This window comes from Sceloporus occidentalis, unplaced genomic scaffold (assembly GCF_023333645.1).
Source record: "Sceloporus occidentalis isolate IW3139 unplaced genomic scaffold, rSceOcc1.0.p SCAF_4, whole genome shotgun sequence".
Lineage (NCBI taxonomy): Eukaryota > Metazoa > Chordata > Lepidosauria > Squamata > Phrynosomatidae > Sceloporus > Sceloporus occidentalis.
This window is the reverse complement of record NW_028316984.1, coordinates 196,802,327-196,817,361: the sequence shown is the minus strand read 5'-3', so window position 1 is coordinate 196,817,361 and position 15,035 is coordinate 196,802,327. Positions and strand designations below refer to the sequence as shown.

The 15,035-nt window shown below is 43.3% G+C and overlaps 1 protein-coding gene across 1 annotated transcript in view; it reads right to left on the bottom strand.

Annotated features, from left to right (window-relative positions):
* PELI2 (pellino E3 ubiquitin protein ligase family member 2) overlaps positions 1-3,186 on the bottom strand; it is a 112,592-nt gene extending 109,406 nt beyond the window's left edge. Inside the window, exon 1 of the mRNA XM_089522825.1 lies at positions 2,903-3,186. Coding sequence (XP_089378951.1) covers positions 2,903-2,979 — 77 coding nt within the window. The 5' untranslated portion in view covers positions 2,980-3,186. The remainder of the gene's footprint in view (positions 1-2,902) is intronic.
* Between the last annotated feature and the right edge of the window lie 11,849 nt (positions 3,187-15,035).

Below are 15,035 nucleotides of genomic sequence, written 5' to 3'. Positions count from 1 at the left end.
GCTGCTCGACAGTGGAACAAACTCCCTTGGAGTGTAGTAGAATCTCCCTCCTTGGAGGTCTTTAAACAGAGGCTGGATGGTCATCTGTCGGGGATGCTTTGATTGAGATTTCCTGCGTGGCAGAATGGGGTTGTACTGGATGGCCCTTGCGGTCTCTTCCAACTCTATGAATCTATGAGATTTGGGAAGGGAGGGAATGAGTGGGTGCTGAATTCCTCTGTCCCAGTGAACAGGGACTCCTCTTCCCAAGTAAAATATATGTTCAATCAATGTTATGATCCATCTCCGCTGGTTAGTTTTCAGCACAATGTGCACAGGGACACAAACATGCTAACACTTGCCTACCTCTCCCTCACTCCCCCTTACTCCTTCCAGTCATTCCCACACACAAACTACTCCCTTCTTCTTGAGCATATTCGTTCAGACTCCTAGCTCACCCTCACCCTCCTGATATCCTCTACCCTCACGTTAGTTTTCTGACTGCCACGGTCTCCACAACCAACAACTCTTCTCCCCTTCCCTGTCAACCATCAACACCTGCCCTTCCCAAGCAGCATAGACAAAATGCTTGCCAGCTGCCTTCTCATCCCAAAGAACCTCTCAAGGCTTTCCTGGTTCCAAAAATGAAAAAGACAAGAGAAAATCCCTCTCAGGAACTCCTTTTAATGGCCCCTGGAAAGCAACCAGCAGGGCAGCCCCATAGACAGTTCCACCTGAATACTCTCAGCCCTGGATCTGGGTATTCTCACAGCACAGCTCCATTAGGAAATAATACACCAGGATAACAATGTTCTCCCTCTCACTTTGTGGCCTCTGCCTACAAACCCCAAACTCCCCTTCCTTCCAGAGGCCTTTCCAGGCTCTCTAAGGCAGCCTTCCCTGCACCTACCCACAACAAACACACAATCCTTAATGTAGAGAGACAGATGCTCCACATCTCTGTGCCCCTCCACATATACACCCTCCTTAACACTGGGGCTGCATCCACATTGGAGGAAAAAACCCAGTTTGGGACCGCTTTAACTGCCCTGGCTCAAGGCTATGGGATTCTGGGAACTGGAGTTTGTTGATCTGCCGCATCTCTGTAGCCTCCTTCCCTGGAGGTCTTTAAGCAGAGGCTGGATGGCCATCTGTCAGGTTCCTGCATGGCAGAATGGGGTTGGCCTGGATGGCCCTCCTTGGGGTCTCTTCCAAATCCATGATTCCATGACCCACCCTCTTAAGACCGGGAGACAGACCCCCCTCAAATGGTGCCCCATCTCTGTTCCTCACTACACACCCAGAGACCCCTTCCTCCCTTAGTACTGGAAGACTGACCCAGCACAACAAAAGCCGCTCCATCACTCCCCCATCCCTACTCCTGCCCACACTTGGACCTCTTGCTACACACACAACCCTCAGGGGCTCCTTACACACCTCAATCTACACACACACACACACACACACACACACACACAGTTACTGGGACCCTCTTCTCTTCCCCACCCGCCCAGACCAGAGGCCCTTCCTGAGGTGGCAAGCCCTGAGGCTCACAAGGGCTGCCTGTCTGGCCCCGCTTTGGCTGCCCTGGCTGAATGCAGGGGATTCTGGGAACTGTAGTTTGTTGCGTGTGTGAGAAAGACTGAAAAGCGTTCCTTACTCTCTCTCACACACAAACACACACAAGCCGAGATGAAGAGAAGGGTCAGTCCAGAGAATGTGCTTTTGGTGTGGTTTTTAAACAACAGAGAGAGTGTGTTGTTGGCTTGCCTTTTAAACACACTCACATATAAACATCAACAGGGAGTGTGCAGAGTTTGTTGGCTCGCTTTTTAAGCATATATAAACATCAACAAAGTGTGTCCTTGCTTTGCTTTTTAAACACACTCCGAGAGAGAGATGTCGGCCTGCTTTGTAAGCACACACACACACAAATGTGTGCTGTTGGCTTGCTTTTTGAACACACACAAACACACACACACTCACATAAGAGAAAGTGTGATTTACTTTTTAAACATGCAGACACACACAGATCAGGGAAAGTGTGCTGCTTTGCTTTTTAAACATACACAAACGCACACACACACACACACATATATCCACATGAATATAAAAGAGTGTCTGCTGGTTTGCTTTTTAAACACACACACAAAACAAAGTGTGCTGCTTAGCCTTTAAAACGCACACACATATATAAAAGTATGATGGCTGGCCTTTTAAACACACACACACATATACACACATATACAAAAGTATCCTGCTTTGCCTTCTAAACACACACACAAACACACACAAACATGTGTGTGTGTGTCTGTGTGTATATATATATATACATGAGAAAGTATGCTGGTTGGCCTTTTAAACACACACAAACATATATATATATATATATATATATATATATCTCCCGACTGGCCTTTTAAACGTACACAACACACAAACATGGAGTGAAAGTGTGGTTTGCTCTTTAAACACACACACACAGAGAGACACAAGCATGTAAGAGAAAGTGTGTGTTGTTTTTTTAAACTGACACACAAATATAAGAAAGTAGGCTGGCTTGCTTTTTAAACACAGAGAGAGAGAGCCACCAGAAGAAGTCACACACACACACACACACACACACAGGGATTAACACACAAACACAGAGAGAGAGAGCTGTGTACGTGTGTCTGTGTGAGAGTAGAGGGTGTTGTTGTTCCTTAAGGGTCGGGCTGCCTTGTGAGTCAACACACAACACACAAAAAGCGAGAGGAGATCCCCGCCAAATCACAACAACAAACAACAACAACCCAAACACACACATCCAAATAACCCCTGAATTCGTTCTCTCACACAAAGCCCAGACACGCGTCGGCGGGTGCACACGAGCGCGGTGCAGACACGCGTGTAGAGACACCACACACAAAAGGCGCTTACTGACCCCAAAACCACCAGCTCCCCATATTTGACGGGCTCCTTGTTGGGCGCGCAGTGCTCCTCCTGGCTGGGAGAAAACATGGGGCCACAGCCGCCACTCTCGCCGCCGCCGCCGCCGCCGCCGTCCTTGGGCTTCAGTCCCAAAAGATCTCTATTTTTAGGGTTTAAAGGGAAGAAATGTCCAAAAAACTACAGGAAAAACGGAATCCGAAAAGGACGGCTCGGTCGGGCGGAAAAACCCCACACGCATCAAAAACGAGGAGGAGGAGGAGGCGCCCGCCCGCCCGCCCGCCCGCGCGGATCCTCTCCTTGGCGCCCCTCTTTTCCCGTCCTCCGTTCGCTTCCCTCCTTCTCCAACGTTCGACGCGCGAGCCCTTCAATGGCAACAACCGCCACACAGAAAATAAAAGGGAGACTCGAGTCGGGAGAGACCAACTAAGCGCCTCCCGCTAAGCCACGCCCACTCCAATGTAAAGAAGAGGCGTGGAAAAGCTCCGCCCCTTTCTCCTCCTTTAGGCAGCTTCCCCCCCCCCTTTTCCCTCAACAGCTCTACTTCCCCGCCCCCCCCAAAGTCCGGAATAGTATCGTCCGGTCTGTTATGTAAACATAAGAGTAAGGCGAGGAAGGAAAGGAGGCTCTTAAAGGGACCGCGTCGTTTTAAAAAAAACCAAAGTCATTAGTGTTAATGGCGTTACTAAGAGGCGCTGGGGGTTTGGACTGTTCCAAGTGACTCCTTAAAAGGGGGATTGACACCACTGCTCCTCAAACACCTCCATTTTGGCCCAAGCCAACTGTGGCATTCACCTGTATCTCCCCAAACTTGCTCTTTAAGGGCTTTTGGACTCCAACTCCCAGCATGCCACACTATTGACCAACATGGCTGAGGCTTCTGGGAACTGTAGTCCAAAATCTCTTAAAGGGGACAGTTTGGAGACCACTGTAGTATATTGTTGTTATTATTATTATTATTATTAATATATTTATTTATGGAGCACTGTAAATTTACACAGCGCTGTAGATACAATCAGTTTAAAGTAGAATAAATAATAACAGAAAAATAGAAATAAAAATAGAATAAATAATAATAGTAATAATAATAATAATATATTTATATCCCACCTTTTCCTGAAGGGTTAAGGCGGGTTACATAAAATAGAGAAAATACATAATACAACTTAAATCAAAATCATATATCCCTCACCTAAACTAAAACAATAACATTATAATTACATTAGATCCTAAACTAAGCACATTATAAGCACAATTTAAAATTCAATGAAATAGAATAAGCCTGCCTACGGCATACGTTATATATATATATATATATATATATATATATTAACGTAATACACGTTGATACATATCAACATTAAATAGTAAAATATAGTGGGTAACAAATAAAAAATAAACCTACAGTAACATGGATTTGTAATTGGATTTGTTAAAAAATGGAATGCAGAGATATAAGATGGGTGAGACCTGGGTGAATGGAACTACGTGTGAAAGGGATCTGGGAGTCCAAGTGGACCACAAGTTGAACATAAGTCAACAATGCGATGCGGCAGCTAAAAAGGCCAATGTGGTTTTAGGCTGCATCAATAAAAGTATAGCGTCTAGATCAAGAGAAGTAATAGTGCCACTGTATTCTGCTTTGGTCAGGCCCCACCTGGAATATTGTGTCCAGTTCTGGGCACCACAATTCAAAAAGGAATAGCTCTGGGCCCAGGACAGAACCCTGGGGTCCCTTCCAAAGATGGATTGGGGCCACAGCAACCCACAAGACGGCCTCAATCTGCCTTGAAGCTGGCCCAAAAAGGAGCAGAAAAGATCCGAGTGGGGACTGATTCAAGGGCAGTTAACAAATAACTTCCGACCTACGACTACTAGAAGTATTTTTCAACCATCTCAGCTCTCTGCCTTGTCTTCTTTACAAGGCCAACGTCAAGACCAAAACACAAAGTCTCAAAACCCGGTGAGTGATAGCTGTCTTTAAATATTTGAAGGGATGTTTTGCCAAAGACGGTGCACGCTTGTTTTTGTTGCTCCACAGACTCTAACAAGAATCCACGTGTTCAGAATGCGATCAAAGAAATTCCACTAAGAACTCTGCGACTATAAGACCTATTTGACATGGAATGGACTGACTCAGAGAATGGGGCCTCCCCATCTTTGGAGGTCCTTAAACAGAGGTTGGGGGGACATCTTTCAAGAATGCTTTAGTTGTGTTCTTCTGTATGGCGGGGAATCGGACAAGATGTTTCTTGCAACAACCCCCAACTTAAGAGTCTGTGGTTCAATGATCCTGTGATTCTAACTTAAAACTTCAGTTGCGCATTTAGAAATGATCAATGCAGTCTTCTGCACCAGCGTTTCTCTGGCTGATAGAAGGGATCACCAGTCTTCTTCTTAACGCAGCAGGGATCAGTATCATATTTATGCCCCTTGGCTACAGTCATTCCTTTCTTTTCTGGAACTCTCCACTGACTGACAGGCCATGATGAATTTGCAAATCAGCACTGATCCATGGACTGCCACTGTTTCTAGGTGACATCCCTTTAGATAACCAAAGATGGCTATCATATCACCTCTAAATCTTCTTTGCTCCAGGCTAAACATGGCAAAGTAGTCACCTCTCAAGGGGTTCAGCTTGCAGACCTTTTACCTAGGTCACACTTCTCTGGACATTTTCCAGCTTGCCTATATCCTTCTTCAGAATAGGATACAGGACTACAGGTGAGGTCTGCCCAAAGCAGAATAAAACAGCCTTGTGCAGCTGTATCAAGCAGTAGCAGAGTATTGGAGAACAGCGTTGAATGTGCCCAGAGATGTACCTGGAGAGAGGGGATCAATGTGGGCATTGCCTGCCCCCCTAAGGATCCTCCTGCCCAGGTGAAATTTTCTTTCAGGCCCCACATTTTTGGCACTCTGGTTAACATAAAACTTCAGTTGAATGTTGAGAAGGAGAACTTAGACATCAAAAGAAAAGGGGCAGACAAAGTTCCCAACAGAAAGACTAACACAGCAAATAGGAGTTATAAGTGTGAATGATTTTTCAGCATCTCACTCTCTGTAACACTAGAAATTTGGGGACTGGATGAAAATGTACAGGCAGGGCGGAATTCTTCTTTGGGAGCAATGTTTAACATTTTGCTCCCTCTCCTGTGGCTTCACTCCTGGATGTGCCCCACAGCCTTCGCTGCCCTATGCTTATTTTGTTAGCCTACTGTCTCCAAGTACAGTGGACAATATTAGAATTGTAGAGTGGGAAGAGACCCCAAGGGCCATCCATTCCAACCCATGCAGGGTTGGAGTGCAGGAATACACAATCAAAGCACTCTTGCTTGTGCAGAAATCTACAAATAAGGCATCTCTGACTGCTGCCACACTGCAGCATTAATGCAGTTTGACACTTCCTTAACTGTCACAACTCTATCCTATGGAATCCTAGGATTTGTAGTTTGTTATGGCACAGAGCTGACAGCAAGGGCTAAATATCTCACAAAAGTACAGATCCCAGAATCCCATAGCTTTGACCATGGCAATTAAAGTGGTGTCAAACTGCATTAATTCTGAAGTATAGATGCAACCCCTGACAGGTGAACATGCAACCTTTGTTTAAAAGCTCCAATGAGAGGGAGCCCACCACCTTCTGTATCCTATTCTCTTCACACAGTGTGTGTGTGTGTACACACACACACACACACATATACCCAACTTTTTCCAGGCAAGCATTCTCTGAAGATGCCAGCCACAGATGCTGGCAAAACGTCAGGAAAAGACTCTTCTAGAACATGGGCACATAGCCCGAAAACCCCACAAAAAACTATGGATGCTGGCCATGAAAGCCTTCGACTTCATATCCTATTCTACTGTGGAAGAGCTCTAACCATTAAGAAGTCTATCCTAACATTTAGCAGGCTTCCCCCTAGTTTGCATCCATAGCTTTGGAGCCTACCCTTCAGAGCAACAGAAAACAAGCTCACTTCCTTTTCCACTTGATACTCCAGAGGGTTTCATGATTTTCCACAATGTTCTGTATAAAAGTAATGAGAAGTAGTGGGATGAAGGTCAGAGTGGGATATGTCTAAGGAAAATTTTGAACAGCACAGTGGTGTGTAATTATAATGCATTTTACATGCCACAACAACATATCTATGAAGTTTCCCCTTGCATGTGTCTGTTTGTCAGTGTGCACACACTTTTTGTTAGTTTGAGTCACATCCCATGACATTTAGAAACCTACAGAGTGGGAGAACATCCTCAGACCTTGGAGATCTGACAGCAGGGATGTCGAAGAGTGTTAAAGTCAGGGTTCGCACAAGAGGCATTGTGAACTTCAGCAAAACTTTATTTGAAATGAAACACATTTAAAACAACTATGAAAAATTAAGAACAAGAAGGCGGACATATATGTGTGTGTGTGTGTGTATGCATGTACAAACACTGCAGACAAATTCTACTTATTAGCTCCAACTAGAATCAGTTGGTTCAGTTTATGGGAAGCCAGCCTTTATGTGAGAACCATTATGTTCCTGTGGTGTGAATGTTGGACTGGGAAATCAGGGTTTAAATCTCCATTCAGCCATTGAACTGGATGATTTGGAATAAGTCAAACTCTCTCAGCCAAAGGCAATGGCAACCTCTTCTGAATAATTTGTGCCAAGAAAATCCTAGAACAGGGTTGTTGTAAGTCGGAGTTGACTTTAAGGAACATAACAACAACAATTGCCATGAGTTGTGGTTGACGCAAAGGCATTTGACAACAACCAACCAACCACAGTTGCTCATATCTTGTTTAAACAGAGAGAGAGAGGCAGGAGAGGAAGAGAGATCATAGTGATATAGTTGGAAATCAAGTCACAGCAAAAGGAGCTGTTTCCATATCAAGGTAAAATGGGGGAATTATTTTTTGTTACTTACTTAGCAGGACAAGATAAGGAACATTTAATCTAGTTTATTTCCTTTTAGTCAGAAGGTGAATTCAGAGCAAAATGGAGCATAAACTCTGGCATCACAACTGAGAAGGAAGGGAAGTAATAACCAGAGTCCCCAATGGTCCTTGCAAATTTTAGCAAGCTGCTGCTCTGTTACCTGAGCTGGAAATTTATGCACAGCACTCTTTTCTTGCTTGGAAATAATCCATCAAAACTGGAGATATTGCACCCTTCTCTCCTGTCCGGAAATGACCCATAATGACTGGAAACACAGGGTCAAGCACTGAAATCTGGCAACGTTAGTTGTTAGTAGTACTTTTGACACAGTGGTATTATGACTGGGGACAGATACAGGGATCTAAGAGACAGAAGCAGTCAAGGATGATTCTTAGGCTATAATGTGCCTGCTTGTCAAGGAGGGTGGTGACACTGTCAGTAGACTGAAGGAAGGAGTCACCAAGGAGAGGAAGGCACAGTCATTTCGAGAGCAGAGCTTAACAATTTATATTTTAAAAAATACTTTTGTTACCTGGTTCATTATTGAGAACCTCCCTGGTGAGTCATTACCATTGAGAACAGAATTTGTTCCATTATTCCTGAGGTGAGAATCATACAGACTTCCAGATGTTGTTGGACAGTAAATCCCAGCACTGGCTACGATCTGATGAGAGTTGGAATCCAACAACGTTTAGGTGGCTGCTCTTGAACCTGTTTGCTTGTGGATGTGGATTTCGGTAAGACTTTACCCAAGCAGACACCCATCAACATCTAGAGGGCTGCACTATGTTAGTCATTACTTTGTTGTTGTTCTTTTTAAAATGACATATACTAAACGTTGGTTCACTGCAATGGATTTTCTCAAACCCAGGATTTAAAAACAGCCTCTGAAAGTTTTTGATAAGAGTTAAAAATCTTTGCGTGCCTTTATGCACCATTACTTTGCATTATGGAAAGTTCCTGTTTGTTTGTTTTTCCAGCAGTTTTTCCTCTCCGTTGCTAAAACTCATAAGATTATAACCCACACATAACAAACAGCCCTGTCTCTAAATACCCACACAAATATCCACCTTGTTCCAGTGTCATACCGCCTAGTATCACCTAATGTATCTGTGAGTGATTTTGTGTATGTGTGTATATATGTATGTATTAGGAGTATGTTATGAATGTTTTATAGTGCTATTTTAACATTTTATAAGTTTTATATATATTCTGTTGCCTAATGGTCAGTTGGCTGAAATAAAGGTATGTTGTTGTTGCTTTTCCATATCCACTTCTGCATCAGTCTAACCTGCAGTCGTCTTCCTTCTTTCTCCTCCGTTGGACCACATATGTCATTATGGACAAGTAATATGTATCCAAAACTACTTTTATATGGTTTACAAAAAAGAATGAGCTTGTTTCTTTCTCTGCTAGACCCTGTGTATGAGTGGCTGGATGTGGAACTGATCGTTGTTCAGCTTCTGCCCTACAAAGTGCTTACTCTGCTTGAGAGATCTATTACTGTATCTCACATTTTCCAACAGTTTTCCTGTTCTGGTGCCCAGGGATTGACAAGGGGAGAGATTTTCAGTGTGGCTGTTGTTGTTTAAACATTGGCAACTGATTTTCTCTTCTTCCACCTTGTCTGGTCAGAATCCCAACCACTCTCCTATGCATGGCGGATACAGAGTTTAAGTAGATATTCTTCTCCTCTTCTAACCTAGGAGCTCTAGCTTCCTGTATCTACTTCTGTTGCCCCCTGTGTGCATGGCATGTTGTGCAGAGGAAGGGCTGCATATTTCTCTATTTCTAATTAAGCGGAAATGAGCAATCAGAATTTCCTATGGACATGGCAATTAGAATTTTCTTTGAGATTTAATTTATCAGCAATTGGAAATGACAGTTCGGAGTCTCTGGAGTCAGCCACTTCCATACCATTTCATCTTCTGAGACTAAACTAAAATAAATTTTCTTAACTGCTACATCCTTTGTTCTTGAGTGAGTTGTAAAAAACTCACTCTTTTTATGGACAATTTCAACTGAATATGTTTAAAAGTCCATATTTCCACTTTGGAGTCATTTATATGCTGTTTTATCTTTGCAGCCTTAACAAGTATCCTGAGCATTTCAGCTTTTTTTTCTCTTTGGGGCACCGTTTGTGTAGAGTTCATTTGTGTGTGTGCACACACACACTTTTTGTTCCTGTCTTTCTGAAGACTACTGGATAAAAGCAGTCAATCACCTTATTAATGTCTACTAGGCTACATGACAGAAGAGTGGATGTCTTGCAGCACTTTGTTTATTCTGCCTTTCAAATCTCAGCATCTGAAGTTGTCCTATATGACCTATTTATCAGAAACCTAAAGTCAAAGTTTTAGCTGGTTAACATCTAAATCAGCCCGTGAAATCCAGGCACTTCTCCTAGCCACAACTTAGGACTCACTACTTAGTTCCTTCACACACAACCCGAAATCACTTGCTGTTCTAAGGATATAGCCACTTCCTATCTGTCTCATCTTCATTCTCCCCTTCTCCTTTCTATACCCTTTCTATATTTTCCAACTGTCCCAATTTGGCAGGGAAAATCCTGATTGTTCCCTGATCCAGGGTGGCCAGGTGTGCTAACCATAAAGGAGGACAAGGCACAGCAAAATGTAGGACATTCAAGAAAAATGGAGATGGTGAAATAAAAGCTAAGAACCTTCTAAATGCATGCGTCTTAGTCATGCTCAAAATGGAGGTTATTTTGGAATTCCTCCTGGACAGAAAGCTGAAATATATGTCCTAGTAAAGGAGGACATCTAGTCACCCTGTCCCTATCATCCCACTTTTCTGCTACTTTTAAAATGTCCCAGTTTCTCACTCCTTCTCCCACTTTCCTGTTTGTTCTCAGCTCACTTCAGCTGCTGCAAAGTGAGTTCAAAGTGCAAAAGTAGTTTGCATTCAGCAAGGAGGAAAGGAGAGGGCAGAATCTTTCCCATCCATGTAGACTTGGGCAAAAGCAAACTGATGAAGCCTCTCCTAGTTTGTCTATGCTTCCTTATTAATAACTCTTGCCATCTTGACCACACATGTCCCAATTTTCATCTGTGAAATGACAAAGGGTATCAGAGAATAGCTACTTATTGCCTGCTTTTCCCAACCAAATTTTCTCCTCCCCTTAGTACACATAAAGACTATTAACACTGCAGCTCTTCTTCCTTCCTTCATCCATCCTTCTTTTGAATTCCCACCTCTCAGCTCACTTTCCCTCTTGCCCTTCATTTAAAAAAAAAAAGGCCACACATGTCCTGTCATTTCCAGTGATAATGAGAAAATGGCTGGTAGCAGCTAATCTTAAAACACAGAGTTTTCGTACCAGTTTCCAGAGAAGGATGAAGTCTTATTAAAAACCAGAACTGAATTATTACAGATTTATCTTCTTTATTAGGCTGAGGCAGACACTGTGAAACTGTGCTATAACTCACTGTCAAAGTAAACAAACACTTTTTTGCTAAACCATGTGAGAAATAAAAAGAAAGCAGCCAACCATCCTGCATGATGCTTTCTCATATTGCTTAGGTTTTACTCTAAATGCTGAAGGTTTGGATTCCACTTCTGCCCACGCTAAATCAATTTACAGTGGGCCTTCCCTATCCACATATTCTTTACCGATGAATTCAACCATCCAGAGTTTGAAAATGTGTGTGTGTGTGTGTGTGTGTGTGTGTGTAAAATAACTTTATTGTTAAAAGCTAAAAGCCATCACAATGTGATACTGGTCCAGCCAGTAGGTACAACAGCAATATAAAAGGATCAAGACACAGAATTTCTGGGGGGAAATACAGATAAAATAATAATAAAATAATCCCATCAATAAGATGCAGTAATACAACAATAATGATAAAAACAAATGGCAAATGAGACTTCTAATTTTCGCTCCCATCTTGAGAATGTTATATATTTACATATTTTTACACACACACACACACATATATAAATATATAAATTTCAGAAATCAAACCTACATTCTATGGATGCCATGGATCCTAAACAGACAAATTGATCCTAGACTAAATGAAACCTGAGCTCTCACTAGATGACTGAATTGAGGCTGTATTACCTTGGACATATCACAAGAAGACAAGACTCATTAGAAAAAACAATAATGCTTGGTAATGTGGAAGACAGTAGGAAAAGAGGGAGACTGCACTATAGATGGAAGCAATCCATGACTGCCCTGAATTTGCAAGACCCAAGAGCCATAGCTTATGACCAGGGTTTTTGGAAATCTCTAATTCATGGGTTCATCAAAAGCCAAAGTCAACATGACAGCAAATAACAACAACAAAAATAATTCTGAACACCGATAATCTCCCAAGCCTTCCAAATTCCACCAGCAGACAGCCATAACATTCTGGCCACTTCAACACCTGACCAGCTGTTGAGGAAAGTGCTTTAATTGGGAGTGCTGTACTCCTCCTCTTGCGCTTTTAGATTGTTCATATTATTTTAAAATTCTCTATGCATTTGTTTAATATTAAATGATTCTGCATCATCAGACATAGCTGTGACAATAGTGCTTCATTGTCATTGCTACCTCTCCGATGCCACACTCCAAAAAACATATCTAGCTAGGGCTGTTGAATCAAAAACTAGAGAGGCATCCTGTACCTTTAATGGTTGTGTAAAAGAGGGAATTTTAGCAGGTGGCTAGTCAGAAAGTGCCCAGGTGAGTACAGAAATACCCCACAAGAACCTGTGGAGAAAAGCCAGCCCAGCCCAAGGTTTACATCAGATAAAGGCCGCTGCCCAACTGATCGGCCAGGCAGCGTTGCCGCCGGGGGCCTGCGCCACGGAGGTCTGGCGCGCCCCAGCATGCTTTGCTGGGGCGTGCTGGCCTCCAATTGGCTGGCCGAGGGGGGAAAAGGAGAGACTTCCGCCTCCTGAGCAACACTCTAGGAGGAGGATAGTCCCTCTCTATGATCGCGCCGGTCCTCCAGGACAGCCGATTGGCTGGCTGCTCCTGGGGGCCAGGCGACTCCCCTCTTGGCCTCACCTTTGGAATAGGCCTATATATAAGCCATGCGGCATCCTGCTCAGCGCCATTTTTGCTTGGCTCTCCCACCCACCCTCCCTAGGGTGCGTGGTTTGCTGTCACAACTTTTGGGGCGGCAGCAGAGGTTCTGGATCGGGTAGGCATGGTCTTGAAGGTTGCATAGCACTGTATCAGGAGCCCCTATGGGACACGGGAGTGATGAGGGCATACGTTGTGGTCATTGTGGGGGCCATAATGTGACACCACTTCCTGGTGACTTTACTTTACTTTACTTAAATGCAATCTGCGGGTTGCATGAATACGAGAGGGAGTTAATCTAGCCCCTAGTTCATCCCGATGCCTTGCTTTATATGACATGCCATTTATCCTACAACGGTGGGTTGTAAGATGATACAGAACTCATGCTTTTGGCCAACCCTACCTTTTGTTGATGCTTGCGTTAATAAAGTTGTGGCCTTTCCTCCACATGTGGCTTTGCATTTTATTGTGGCGACGCCCTCACAGGCAACAAAGAGAAGGGTGGTCTAAGCAATTCAAAGGGAGAAAACAGTTCTCAGTGGAGTCCAAAACCAAGAGGGGAGATGCCAGTGAGATTGGTCCAAAAGTACATGCTGGAGATCAGGAGCCAGAGAAGCCAGGCAGGGTTGCATGAAAGTTGGGAACTGTTTTTCTGAGCAGTAGCATAGCTTCAGCTGAGTTAATAGCTAGTAGTTAGTCAGCCAGCTGGCCTCATTAGCTCAGAGCCCTGTATTTAAAGTGGACCAGGACCCTGCCTGACCTTTTGCTCCTGGTGCTTTAATTTATGTCACTTGACACAGTGATGTGCCTCTGCTTCTGCCTCCTGGTTAGCAGCTACTGTTTGGGATGTGCCAGAGCCAGGATAGAACAGGACAGAACTAACAGCTTTATTCACCTCCAACTAGATCCTCTCATCCTAGCTCTCCTCCTCCCCTTCTTTGTCCCAGGAGACCTCCTCCAGGTAGAACAAACAGGTAACAAGGAAAACATGCTGAAATTCCCTCCTTTACACAACCATTAATAATGCAAGAGGCCTCTCCCATTTTCATTCTGGCAAACCTATGTCTTAAGCCAGACAGCACCACAACCAAAAGGTTTCTTAGGCACTGAAGATTGGGATGTGGGAGAATGATGATAGCAGTGCTCTCCAAGTCATAACATGACTGAGACTGGCAGCCGAAGAGTCCTGTCAAGGTCCTACTGCAACTGCTTCTCTCAACACAAGATGCTGCATTTCCTAGGACTCTGATCTTCAGTGCCTTGGAAATCCTTCAGTTGGGACACTGCCTGGCCTAAGAGTGAAACAAACTTCCTCAGACTGTAGTGGAGTCTCCTTCCTTAGAGGTCTTTAAACAGAGGCTGGATGGCCATCTGTTGGGGATGCTTGATTTAGATTTCCTGCATGGCAGAATGGGGTTGGACTGGATGGCCCTTGATGTCTCTTCCAACTCTATTATTTTATGATTCTCTATGATTCTAAGAGGTTGGGTTTGGGGGTCACTTTCAGTCATTAACAACAATCAGAGGCAAACCTGGAAGAGTCTTTTCCTCAGAGGATGGGCTCAAGATGGCAATATAACCTGACACACTGTTGTTTGAATATTTTCACCCTTCCAAACGATAGGAAAGCATTTACCCTAGCAAAATTCAGTGTGTTTCCCTTGGCTTTATTAGAACACAGATATAATAATGTCCCTTTTGATGTTATATTGCCCTTTCTATAATGGTTATTGTGACATTTTTATTTATCCAATTCTTAGAGGTATTCCTGGGAGAACTGGGGAGTGTTATGTATTCCATTTGCTGGGAGACCAGTGTCCATCAGTAAATAATTAAAGCGGATGGCTTTTGTGCAGCAGCAATTGTCTGTCAACATAAAATGGTATTAGAAAAATGTATAATGATGCATTTTAAATTTAAATTTTAACCTTGTATTTAACTCCCAATAAATAATAGCCACTTTTTATAATCTGACGTTAATTTTATTTGATTTGTTTTATCTGTATGTCTGATGTTTATCTATATGACTGATCTGTTGATCGTTAATAAACAAATAAATAAACCATAAATGCATATCCCAAAATTTACAAGACTGTAAGTCTAGCTTATGATCTCATAAATATTGAACAGGATACCAGCCAATGTACATGTTGAGGTTTAGTTAAAAA